The 12,984-nt window shown below is 41.7% G+C and overlaps 1 protein-coding gene across 11 annotated transcripts in view; it reads right to left on the reverse strand.

Annotated features, from left to right (window-relative positions):
* ptprsa (protein tyrosine phosphatase receptor type Sa) overlaps nucleotides 1–12,984 on the reverse strand; it is a 228,539-nt gene that overhangs the window by 37,172 nt on the left and 178,383 nt on the right. For 7 of the 11 annotated variants that reach the window (XM_034146584.1, XM_034146593.1, XM_034146588.1 and 4 more), the window contains 8 exons: nucleotides 8,352–8,945; nucleotides 7,221–7,315; nucleotides 6,701–6,951; nucleotides 6,341–6,428; nucleotides 4,927–5,139; nucleotides 4,557–4,720; nucleotides 2,873–2,884; nucleotides 2,435–2,550 (listed from right to left, as the gene is read on the reverse strand). In XM_034146584.1, the coding sequence (XP_034002475.1) occupies nucleotides 2,435–2,550; nucleotides 2,873–2,884; nucleotides 4,557–4,720; nucleotides 4,927–5,139; nucleotides 6,341–6,428; nucleotides 6,701–6,951; nucleotides 7,221–7,315; nucleotides 8,352–8,945 (1,533 nt within the window). The remainder of the gene's footprint in view (nucleotides 1–2,434; nucleotides 2,551–2,872; nucleotides 2,885–4,556; nucleotides 4,721–4,926; nucleotides 5,140–6,340; nucleotides 6,429–6,700; nucleotides 6,952–7,220; nucleotides 7,316–8,351; nucleotides 8,946–12,984) is intronic. The other 4 variants (XM_034146591.1, XM_034146592.1, XM_034146585.1 and 1 more) reach the window with 2 other exon arrangements.

Here is a 12,984-nt window from a genome sequence, read left to right on the forward strand (position 1 = left end):
CTCCAGCACTAGTGGTCAGTGAGCACACATTGCCGATGTGGCATATGCTCTGTTGGATAGCAGAAGCCTTGGATATGTGCAATGGGAGTATGCTCATTTGAACAATTGTCGCTATTAGCTGATGGGGATGTTCACAAATGCTCACCGGCCCACTTAATTGGGCTAAAATGTCCATTCAAATTAAATTCCCCGGGTGCGGAGATAACGACATCGCCCCAATTCTGCAGGACAATGACAGGGCTGTCGAATGAGGATGCTTGTGATATATAAAGAGAACTCTCAGCATGTATTGGGGAATGTAATGTAAAAGTGGCTCTAACAAGAGTTTCTATTATTTAAAGAACGGAGGAGGACAGTTGAGGGCACAGGGGAAAGAGCTGGAAGTCAAAAAGACAAATGGCAGGAATAGCCATTATAACCTTGTCATTACAGAGCCACTGATAGGGCTCTGAATACGAGGCAAGATAAAGACAAGGAGAGGTAAATTAACTTCCACATTTCTATGTATAAGCGGGTTTGTGCAACTTCTTTCATGCACTCTTCTCTGATGTAAAGAAGTCCGCTTTTTCTCCCAAGATAAAAACTCAGCCAGCATGACTGGTCTCCTAGAGAAGATGAAAAGAAAACGCTCCATTTTGAAATCTGAGCCTTTTGATGGAGCAGAGACTGGCAGGGGATGACAGATGGATGGCTGAGAGACAACTAGGCCAGAGACAGCAAGGCGGGAAGCAAAAGAAAAGAGGAAAGGAACATAAGGAAAAAAAAGGGCGCTAATTTTTCTGTCAAATAAACCACTTAAAAGAGACAATACAAGGTCAACCATGTGGTGGAGAACTCACGACAATTCATGATGCTTACTAGAGGCGAATAATGTGATTAAACTCAGATTTGAAAACATTTCACTTAATTCCTCTACGAGTCAAACTAATGACAACAACAACTGTAAATAGCTTAAATAAAAGAAACCAAATAACAGAAAGAAAGGCGATAGATAATGGGCCTGCAATAGAGGCAGGTGAAAGATGGAGAAGCCTTAGAGAAAGAGTTTGAGATGATGTTGTTAACACCAGGCTTTAGCTCTGATGAGACACAAAGTGAGACTAAAGAGAAACAGGAAGATACCCAGCAGAATTTCAATACAGGGTTTGTTCCCAACATAAACATATACATTCCAACACAAGGCATACTTTTCTAATGATTTGTTATCATAAATGGCTAATTGTTACATGGGGACAAACATATAAATATGGCTTGCACGTAGTTATGGAGGCACATCATGTCAAACAGAATGATGTGGGAGCACTTCAAGGACATCATCTATGTTGCAGCAGAAATGTAACTTTGAGTTGCATCATTTGTGAATCGTTAATCTCTGTGTAGGCTGTCTGCAAGTGTGTGCCAATGTTACAACCTGCTTTCACTTCAAAGTACGTCAACACGTCAGTTATGCGAGTGTTAAAAAATACTAGTGCACTTTGCCTTTCATGGATAATAACGTTTTCCCTGTAATAAATAATTTGTTGTGAAGAAGGAAGGTTTTATGCAAGTGTGTGTCTTTATTTTGCACCAGTAATATAATATAGCAAGATTAGGTTTTGACACCAATAAGGGGATTTTGGATTAGAGCTGCCCTAATAACATGTTATGCCAATTTTTTTAATTTGCTTTCCATTCCAGTAGGTTTCAAAATGAGGATTTGAAATTCCTGCAAAACTTGTTATTAACACAGGTTTTCTTTTGCATAGCCAAAACTTTTGCATTTAGTTTGTTTAAGCCACTGAAACAGTGGCCTCCATTTAATTGTATCTAGTTCCTTAAAACTCAGTTCTATTTATACAGCTTTGGTCTCTTTCCAAATAAAAACAATGAATTGGAGAGATAACAGGCATGAGCACTCCACTAAAAACCTGTTTTAGAATGGAAATCCAATTAAGCCTTGGAAATCCAAGCCTTAGATGGCTTTTTAACAGGCCCGTTTTTATCCAACAATCAAAAGTAGTGATTTGGATGTCTAAAAATAGAACACAAACTGTAGCTATATCAGGTACCCATGAAGTATTTTGCAATGCAGCTACTTACTCGACCATTGTACTAATACTCTAAGACAATGGTGTAAAACTGTCCCCAGCATTTTCCAAATCTCTGGTAAGTTATTGATGAGCAAAATGTTGTATTAACCTAAGCAGACCCAATTTTCCTTGAAAGCAAAGTGGGACATAACTCTTTGAAGTTTTACAGGTTGTCACGGCTAAAGCTGGATGACTAAACTTCCTTCCTCACATCCTTCATATTGTCAGTGAAAATGAAAATATGTAATTTACCGAAAGGTCATTGTTGCATACAAAATAAATCAGTTTTAGCAATGCATGTTGTTCAATCTTTCAATAGGACTACCTGTGTTCCTCAATGTACATGTTATGTGTCTTTTCTGTACCTGGAGTTTGGAAGTTGATGCGTCTCATCTCCACAGGGTCTGTAGGGTGGTGGGGTGTAATGTCCGCGTTGTTCAGGAGACATTTTGTGCGCGGCTCTGACTCTTTTCTTTTGCGGCTGGAAAGTATGACAAACAAAGAGTAGAAAGAGGGGAAGACGTACAGCAAAAACAACAGAAATTGCTTTAATGAGCACTTGATCCAGCAGTCACCACTCTCACTAATGATGGCACCTAAACAACTTAGCAACTCCTACTGACTGGTAACTCAGCGGGTCAAGAACACTCGACTGAAGCCGAATCAACAAAAGAGGAACTGAGAGCGTTTGTCAAGTACGCAAAATTCACTTTCACCTTCACTAATTAAAGGCATCTTTTTTTTGCTGAGGCAGGCTATTTTGTATTACCCTGAAAATGCAATAAAGTACAGCCAAACCTTACCTGTCAGGCTTGCTGCTTCCAGAGAAAGCAATAGGAGTCAAATACATATATAAAGATGGTGAAAACACAACACACAAGGAGAAAGGGAGAGGGGGGGGAGGCAAGAAGAGAGATAAATCAATAGAGAGCAGTTTAAAATTCACAGGGGTCGCTGCTGGGCTCGCAAAATACGAGATAAAGCTCATCAGCATTTGAGGCATGCGTGTGCGTGTGTGCTCATGTATTAGTGTGTGAGAACAAGTGAGTAGTCAATGAAATGTGCGAGTTAGTGCATACATTCTTCAGCTTGTGTATGTGTGTCTCTGTATGTACGTGTGTGTGCTTATGTGTGTGTGCACGGGGGGGGTGCAGATACAGATGGGAAAGGGGAATGTCAGAGCCAAGGGCAGACCCGGGAGAAACTATTCACCAGGGAGAGATGGAGGGGGAGATGGGAGAGTGAGGGGTGCAGAAAGAGAAGAGAGAAAAAAGAGAGATCCAAGGAGAGATGTTACTCTCCCTAACCACAAAGACTGAGGTAAGGCAAGGTCAGACAGTCAGGGATCATCTGACAGAAGCAAGCTGTACGTTTGTGGCTTACACTAACCCCCTTCAAAATCATTCAGGGAACTTCCCATGTACCGTATGTACTGTGTAGGGAGACCCTTACACTACTGATCATTTGGGACTTGCAGTTACTGAGACTGAAGCTACAACTCACTGCAAAACAAGGGATGGGGGGGTGTTGACATACACCTGTGTTCAAAAGCCCAAGGATGCTGAGGAATAGTATTTATTTAGAATTGTGTGGAGAGCTGAGTTCATATGAACAAAGGGAACTTGCTTAAAATCTTATAAAAAAAAGTGGTATACGTCAGACTTCATTAAATTAACATCTTTGCAAGTAATCACTCTTTAAGATCGTCATACATATGGTATATTGGACTTGTTATTGTGTTATCATTCATATAGATTTTGGAGCATTACATACCTAATTTGAAGCATACATTTTGAAGAAATTACCGTTAAACTGACTATTACGTTTTTCTGACAACATTTGAATAACACCGTTACGGAGTATTCTTTCCAGAATTATAAGTTCTTTTTTTGTCAGGTGTAAAAAAATAATTGAACACCATCTCAAGAAATCTTCTCCTCTCTCCTTTCTCCAACCCCCTCACTTCCCACAACCATCTTTTTCACAAGAAAAGCTCCTTCATGCAAAAATGTTGTTGGGTTCTTTCAATATCATGCCGCTATGAATATAGAATAAGGCCTTCTTTCAACATGCTCCCTAACATGCAATTATTTCCCCACAGCCCAATTCCCTTGTTACACTGAAAATAACTGGTTCAACATCAAATGACAAGAAGCTGCTCATTGTGTGTTGCGGGAAAAGCAGACATTCTAGCATGTGAACAATATTTCAGTACAACATGGATAACAGTTATACTGCTTGTGTAAAACAGAGGTTCGAACAAGGCACTTACTATGCAAAGTTAAAGGGTTTAATTCCTTTGTATCTTAATGTTAAGAGAATACTTATACTGTAAATGTTTTCATAAAAAAACATTTTAAATTAGCCTTGTATCATAACCCTTAATGTTCTTTCCTATCATTTGATGTTGAACAATGTTATTGTTACATGCATAAATGTAGGTCCAATGCAGTCACCACAAAAACTACAATTACCAGGCCAACTCACTTTTTATAAAGGAGAATGGCAATGACGATGCAGATGATGAAGACCACAGCGAGGACTGGGCCCACCACCCATATAAGTCCGTCCCCAGTCTCTATTGTCAGGGGGTCCACCACCAGCGCAGGGGTCATCACTGTGTCCGTATAAGGGCTGGTGGCAAACATTTTCTGAACAGAGAGATCAGGTAGAAGTTTATTACACATGAAACAGTACCTAAACTAAGCAGCACAAAGTGGATACAAATTCAATGTTAGATTCAGTTGTAAAAGATTAAAGTGAAAATAAATCAATTATTAAATCCACTCTGACAAAAGCAATTGACCAAAAGTAAGTCTACTAAAGTGAGATGAACTGAGTTTAACTAGTTACTCACCCCAACGGTGGCATTGAGTTCAGCCAGCAGGAAGAAGACATACTCCTGGCCAGGTTCAAGAGGCTTGTTCTCACAGCTGCTGTGGCGATAGTCAGATCCCACCGTGAAGCTGGGCGGCAGCTGCCTGAAGCAGGCTGTGATGTAGGGCTTCCTCTGGTCCAGCTGAGGCAGCTGACGCCGCGAGCGCCGCTTTGGAATCACCTCCCGCAACAGCTGATTGACGTGAAAGGGCATTAGTTTACGACTGCTTTTTCCGTTTCGTATCCTCTTGTGTTTTTGGAGTTTCTAAAACATTAGTCCCACATTTATTGAAAAACGTCTGAGCAAAAACATTTTTTTACGATAACTGAAATGTTTTTTCATAATATCCATTGTTTCTGAACACAAGATAAACTGGACCTGAAACTAACTTAACTTGGCAAAATGATATGGTAAATGGTAAATGGACTGTACTTATATAGCGCTTTATCCAGTCTTTACGACCCCTCAAAGCGCTTTACATACTACATGTCATTCACCCATTCATACAGAGCAGTGTACCTTACTCTAGGACCTAACATTCACACACATTCACACACCGTTGGCCATGCCATCGGGAGCAACTCAGGGTTAAGTATCTTGCCCAAGGATACAACGACATGTTGACAGCACGGGCTGGGATCGAACCCACAACCTTCTGGTTGAAAGACGACCGCACTCCCTCGCAGCTACAGTCGCCCTGATAGGTCATCAAATGTTTTAAATGAATAAATAACTATTTTGATTCAGGTGTAAAATCACTGGAGCCCTTTCAATGGGCTGACTGAGACCAAAGAAAAAACACCTGTAGGTGTAACTGTACCTTTAGATAAAAATAGCTGCAAACTATTTGGCAATGTTCCATGTAACCAGGCTCCAACCCCCCCAACATTCAGCCTCTCTCATTCATTTCAAAAAGCAGACAGAGGCAGGCAGTAAGCAGAGGGAATGTGTGTAATCCCAAATCCAATAGGGATGGTTGCTGTTGATGTAGCGCTCAAGGTGACCTCAAGCTATGGTAAGAGTGGGAGAAGACTGTGTAATTCTCTCTTCTGCATGCTTGGGGGTGATGAATTAGCATAGCTGAGATGTACTCAAGTTTGTGTTGTGTGTGTCGATGTCTGCTACATAGTGTGTACAATTTGCCTTGCACATGCAACTGTTATATCACAAACAAGTGTTTCTGGAATTGCTACTCTTAAAAAACACAGTTTGGCCAGAGAGAAAAGATTACAGTCTCTTTAAAAAACATGTTACTAAAGTTTGAAGACGCCTTTTCCTTTCACATATCCGGCCTTATGTTTGAAACAATGCACCCCGTTAACCTTATAATTGATGTTGTTCCAGAATCACCGCACACCGTTTACTTAAAAAAAAGAAAATAAAGAAACTCTACCTCTTCCATGTCCATCTCATCGGGGTTCTTCAGGTTTTTGACAGTTCCTGAGGTCCTCTTAAGTGGCACCACAACCACATAGAAGGTCCTGCAAACAATTTATTGATAATGTATAGCAAATACTTGGTACAAGGTTGAAAGGAAATAGAAGCTACAATTCTTGCAGGATCTAGCAAAATCCAAAAAGCCTCATGAATCCAAAGACCTTATCTCCCATTTCAACATCTAAAGACACCTTAAGATCTCAATCTATACAATATCAGATTTCAAGCATCTCCAGACTTAAACCTCAATACCCTAACCCTCAAATCTAATGTAAACAGTGCCTGCAGAACCCATCTTAAGTCAAGGTATACTCACTTGACCTCCTTGGTTTCAATTGGTGGGAAGGACATGGTGAGCATGTTGTCAGGCTCAGCATAGATGTCCAGCTTGGGTTTCTTGACCAGTATGAGTGGCGCGGTCTTGGCATACACACGGTGTTTTTGCCCACCATCCGCGCTTTCTTGGCAGGTCACCCTGAACTCATAAGTGGTGTTGTGCTTTAGCCCGGTGACGAGCACCCTCATCTGCCTGGCATCCACATCCATCTTCTGTCGGTTGTACTCAATCTAAAGTTCGATAAATGGTCCAGAAGTTTGAATTGGTAATTGGTAAGAGAGATGATGTAGTGTATGATCATGTTGGTAGATTCAGTAGATTGATGGATGAAAAGATGGATGGAAAGGTATGGAGATGGATTTTGGTAGTAACATATGAAGGTAAGAAGGCATATGCAATGTTCAATTCAAATAAAATTCAGGAAATGGGCATGTTGGAAATTATTAAAGGTATCTCAGCTGAGAATTGAAATGATCTTTTGGCCCTATATTAAACTCACCGTGCATTTGTAAGGAGACCTGCTTTCAGAAAACTTCCATGCAATGACCACTGTAGTCTTGGTGGCCCACTTTACAGTGAAATTCTGTGGAACGTCTGTTGAATGGACAAATGCAAAAAAAAACTTTAATAAATTGAACAAGTTGAGAAAGCAAGGAAAGAAAAACTAAAGAAGAACCTTTGGTTACAAAAAAAAAGATGCAGTAGTTCCTCTGCAACGTTCCTCTGGGTTGGAGAGTGAGTGTAACGGTGAGCTGTGATTGGCTGTGAGAAGGGCAACGCCATTGGTTAAGACACACAGCACATAAGACTCATGGATGACAGACCCACGGAGCACAAAGGTGTGCCCGCTGGCTAGCTATCGTAAGTAGTGCCAACCCATCTCAACACTGACTTTGAACCCATGACCTGAGGATTAACAACTGACCATTTGGTCCCAGTGCCAACAGTACCTATGCTTCTACAGAGTCTGGGTTGGCACTGCCAACGTGCTGCCAGCCGGGCATCGAGACAGACTCAAAACACAGCATGCCAACAGTCCTTAGCAGTGCATCAGGGGGATGCCATGCCACAAACTGTCCCAATAAGGGACAGGGGAAGGGGAGAGGAGGAATTAGATGAGGAAGGGGGTTAGGAAGGGGGTAATATTTCAAAACAAACCCAAAACCAAATAAATAAATAAATATAGAACCAAAATCCGCTTTCTGTCAACTTAGAATATTCCAAACATACTCTTTGAGTGACTGGGTTTGACTGACGTCCTACCTTGTTTGCAAACTGGGGTTGTGAGATGGCATTAGCTGTGTGAGTGTGCTTGGCAAAGGGCTGCAGGGATGACTGACAGGAGTGTCTGACCGAACAGCACTTACCTTGAAACTCTATGCTGCTCTCCTCTTTCTCTACATGACTGACTATAACTTACTGACTTGCGTGTTACCTTTTTTGTGTTAGTGAAGTGAGTATCCAACGGCAAACAATATTAATATCAATCTTTTCTCTTTCTTGAGGAGAAGTGAAGGTGGTTGAAGGAGGGGGTGGGGCAGTTTTCATTTTTGTGTTGTTGCAGATTGTTTGTTAGCCAATTGCCAACCCCCTGCCAACCGGGTTGGAAAAGATAACAGGCAAACCCTACCTGTTGCGTCAAAGGTCACCGTCCGATACTGGATAGGCGGGCTGTAGGGCCCTGGGCCTACACTGGTGTGTGCACGTATTTTCACATCGTATGCTGAGTTCGGTTTGAGGCTGTTGAGAACATAGCTGGACTGGCTGGGGGGCAAGTGGAGCTCCTGTGGCGCTCCTCCGGTACCAGTTTCCTTAAAAGCCAAAGTGTACTCGGTGATAACCCCATTTCTCTCCGCCAGCACAGGGGGAGACCAGGACAGCTGCACAGAGCAGCATGTCACATTGGAGCGCTCTTCAATTTGAGGGTATCCCCCTGGCGTATTCTCAGGCACATTAAGTTCTACCAAAGCCTCGTCTCCGAAGCCCCCCCTGCTCTTAGCTGAGACTTTAAAGAGATAGGTGGCCCCCCGGTGAATGTTGCCCACAGAGTACTGTCGTTCTTGGGGAGCAAATTCCAGTGTGGCCAAAGGACTGACATCTTTCCGGCCAAACTGGAGCCGGTAACCATGCAGGTCTATGCCATGAGTGAGAGCTGGAGGGTCCCAGCGAACCACAGCTGATGACTCGGAGTCCTGAGCCACTGACAGATAGGGCCGACCAGGCACTGTACAGATAAAGAAATAAAACAAATATTAATTTCTGTGCTTTCAAGAACCATGAAGATGATTTTTTTTCAAGTGACAGGTTTTAATACTATACATGTAGAAGTTTATCGCAGATTGAACATATACATGGAATATACAGTTTCTGTTAGTGATATTCAACATTGCTATAGTGAATTTAATATAATTCCTATGCTCTCAAGCCAAGTCATACGGCATTAGAGTTCCAGCACTGTCACTATCTATACCTACAGAATACTACTGAAGCATTATTTAGCATGTCAAAAACACTGCATCTGACCTGTCCAATTATACTGTTTGACATGAAAGTATCTGCACTTTCAATAATCATCTTAAATTCCACCGTTTGTCAGATAACATCCTGCTAAATGGAGTCAGGTTGAGTTGGATGGAGACGAAGAAGATCCTAAGAGCCGCTACACTCTTGAGTGTTAGCTGTACCTATTACCATTTCATGATACATGTAAGCTCTAGCCAGTCTGTACGGCAAAGGATCACTAAAACCTTAACAGAGAACAGTGCCTCTTTCAGCTGTAATAGTCATCTCTTGTTGTAAAATGGATGATCTACACTTGGGGTCTAGACACCATTCTTCAGAGTGGCCCAGTTCTGCTGCTCTTATGGATGACACAAGTCTCATCTTAACTCTCTTTTTAAGGGCCCATCAGTGTGATAGAGGCAGCAGCAGTTGTGGGAAGCCTTCAGTTCTCAAGTTGCCATTGAAGCTTTGTGAGAGATAAGTGAGGCTGATCGTAATAGAGCCCAATCTCTCAGTAAATAGATTCCATCTTGACTTACTCTACTATGTCCCTCCTTTATAAAAAATACAAGGCAGTAGCAGGACAAATATCTGGGAAATATAAGTAAAGGAATAACTGCAGACCTACACCCTAAATCACGCAATATCGCCAGAGCCAACTGTTTTGAGTAATTCCCTGATTTGGAGTAGGTTGTTCAAGCTTTTATCTCTCATTTCTCAAGAATTGCAACTTCCTGTAGACTCTCCAAAAAACGCTCCTTTGCATTTGTTCCCTAACATTCCAAAATGCAGCAGCTCCGATCTTGACAGGTTAAAAAAGGTAACCATGTAACACCAATTTAAGTTCATTTACATTGGATAGCCATGTCTTTTAGAATATATTTTCAAATATGTTTAATCACTTTTAAGGCAATGTCTCGTATTCGAGGTCTATTCATATTGAACATGTGGTTTTTCCACATTTCACAAACTTCAACACTGCATGTGTTTGAATCCCCAGCAACACACTCACCAAGTGTGAAGTAGATTGGATAAATGGTTCTCAAGACATGCAAACAGACAGACAGATATTTATTGCCCTTAAAGATGGCTCTACATGAGTTTATGAGACCAGTGGTGAGAAGACCGGGTATCTCTGTATATTTCTGATTCAGTAGCTGCCAACTGGGTCGGCAAACTGGGTCGGAAGCAAATTGGTTGGTCCTGGAAGTGAGAGCTTTCTCAGCATAAATACAAAAAAACGCTGAATAAACTGAATTTAAATTTGAATAACTCTGGTTCAATGTGTTACATACATTTCATCATTATCTTAAGCAGCTACAATTATAGATACATTTGCTCCTTCATCACTTACATCCAGCGTTCGTTATATTACGCTGCATGAATTTATATTGCAGCGTCTATTTGGGCCTCTTTTCTTATTATTTATATGTTATTTATGTCATCTGTATCTTTATACATAATGGACAGTGTGTATGCCCATGTATAACAAGAACGTGTGTGCAGCTCCTATATACCCACTCCCCTCCAAACTGAGGTATTTGGCTTTTTGCCCAGTAAGGACTTAAAGTAATTTGGAGGAGCCAACATTAGTCTGAGGAAAATGTACTCCCTCTCAGTGACATAGTGTCATTGTGCGTGCGTGTCTACATATAGTATGTTCCTGCACCAAGTAAAAAACACACAAAGCAATCCACTCTACAAAGTCCACTCCCTCTGCTCGTATTATTCATTTCCGTTTGCTAATGGTCTTCTTTCTGAGGGCTGTTGGAAGAGGAAGACGGGGGTTGGTGGGTGGATGGTGGCTAGTCAGCTGAGCCTTTGCCGGTAATGGAAAGGCGAGGGCGCCGAGTGTTGGGTGAGACGAATGCTCCCAATACTCACCGGAAACATACTATAGCTCAGCTTGGTGTCATTTAAAAGCCCACTCTGCCTCATGCTCACCACCAATCAAGGAAATAAGATTCAGAAATAATGATCCTGTGAATGTGTGTTTTCCATTTTAGATGCTTTAACCTCGAAAGGCTCCCAAATGTATCCATTACAACCTTTGTAGCCCCAGAACTATTTTAAAATATTTGTACATTTATAACAGTGGCCTATTGCTCATTGGGGAGAAGAATCACGGGTAGCGAGCCAGCGGATTGGTTTTGGGAGGAGGTGTGGATGTTCATGGTGTGTACTGTGTATGTGTTTGAGAGTGTGTGGTGCTACAGGGTGATGAGAGAGAGAACAAGGGCAGGGAGAGGGGGTGAAAAATGAATGAATGAGGGATGATGAAGGTGACTGGGGACAAGGAGCAATCTGCTGCAAAGAGGGCCCAAAAGGGATATTAGGGAGCAGAAGTGTGTGTGTGTGTGCACAAGTGATTCCAGGGTTCCTGGACACTTTGATTGTCCCTCTCCTCAGTGTTCATCTTTCTCCCCCATAACACTCGCCCTTATTCTTTCCCCATCTCCCCACTTCTCCCCTTTCACACTGCCCAATCCCCCATTTCATTTTCTAACCTCCTCCCCCACCCCCCTCTCTCTCCATCCATTTCAGGGTCGACCCTGGTTCAATCCCTCCTTCTGGGCCTCCAAGCACGTTTCCCCATCAGGCAACTGTATTACCAGCCTGCTGTTGACACTCACTGAGGCTGATTGAGAAAGGGTCGATCAGGTTTCCTTCTCATTTCCTCTCTTTCTTGTGCACACCAACATACACAAAAACATATTATATATTGCCTTTGTGCAAATGACATGGTGCCCGTCATGTAAGGTGATCTGCTTTGAGCTGCACTCCTTCACAATAGAAAATAATAACATTTTTAAGAACATGGGGGGGATGTTTTTTAACCTTAAAGGTCATGAAAAAGACATCACTCTCCTGTCTTTGGCTCCCTCTGCTTTTAATTCAGTCTGCCTACTTAAGAAGTGTATGTGTGTGTTTGTGGCCGGAGCTCATGGAGGGGAGAAATTGGTAGGGTAGGAAATTGAGTTTTGCAACACATTTCCCATTGTCCATTTGGAGTGCAAGAGCTTTTAAGGAAGCAAGCGATGAAGCAAGCGATAAAGAAAGAGAGAAGAGAACAAGATGGGCCACTTACATTGATTATTTCTCACTGGACCAAAATAAGAATCAGGAAGTAAATAAATATGTAATGAGGTGCTCTGATTTTCAAGTAAGCTGTCTGCATTCAGCATTGGAATAAGAATCAACACCCTTTTTAACAGACATATGCATCTCTAAGCATGTTTTCACAGGCTGCAACCATCAAAATGATGGACTGTGAGGTTGGAGGGTGGAGGATAAAGATTTGTCAAACAACAAAATACCACAAGGGCGGTAAACTCTACTTATATCTTCAGTGCCTGTGTAACAACAGTTTATTTGAGTCTACATCTACTCTGACCTGCAATATAATTAATATATAATGGAAACCACTTCACATAATTACAAACACACACATATACATTCCTAAGTGATAAACAGTAGCATTTAAATGCTTCCTGTCTGCATTCATACAGTTCTGGTATCTGCACCGCAATAACAAGTATACAACTGAAATGATTCATCAGCCTATGACTTAGGGTTTTAACATCTTTAACATTCAGGAACCTTTTGCTGCCATCGGGGGGCCACCTATACTTTGTGTGAAGTTGCTAAATGCAGCTTTGAATGACTACAGATCAGTAGAGGGCTAATGGCACTTATCTTTTCATTTGTTTTTTCTTATAAGCCTCTATGTATGTATATAGTGCCAGTCCCTGACTTGGCAT

This window comes from Trematomus bernacchii, unplaced genomic scaffold (assembly GCF_902827165.1).
Source record: "Trematomus bernacchii unplaced genomic scaffold, fTreBer1.1, whole genome shotgun sequence".
Lineage (NCBI taxonomy): Eukaryota > Metazoa > Chordata > Actinopteri > Perciformes > Nototheniidae > Trematomus > Trematomus bernacchii.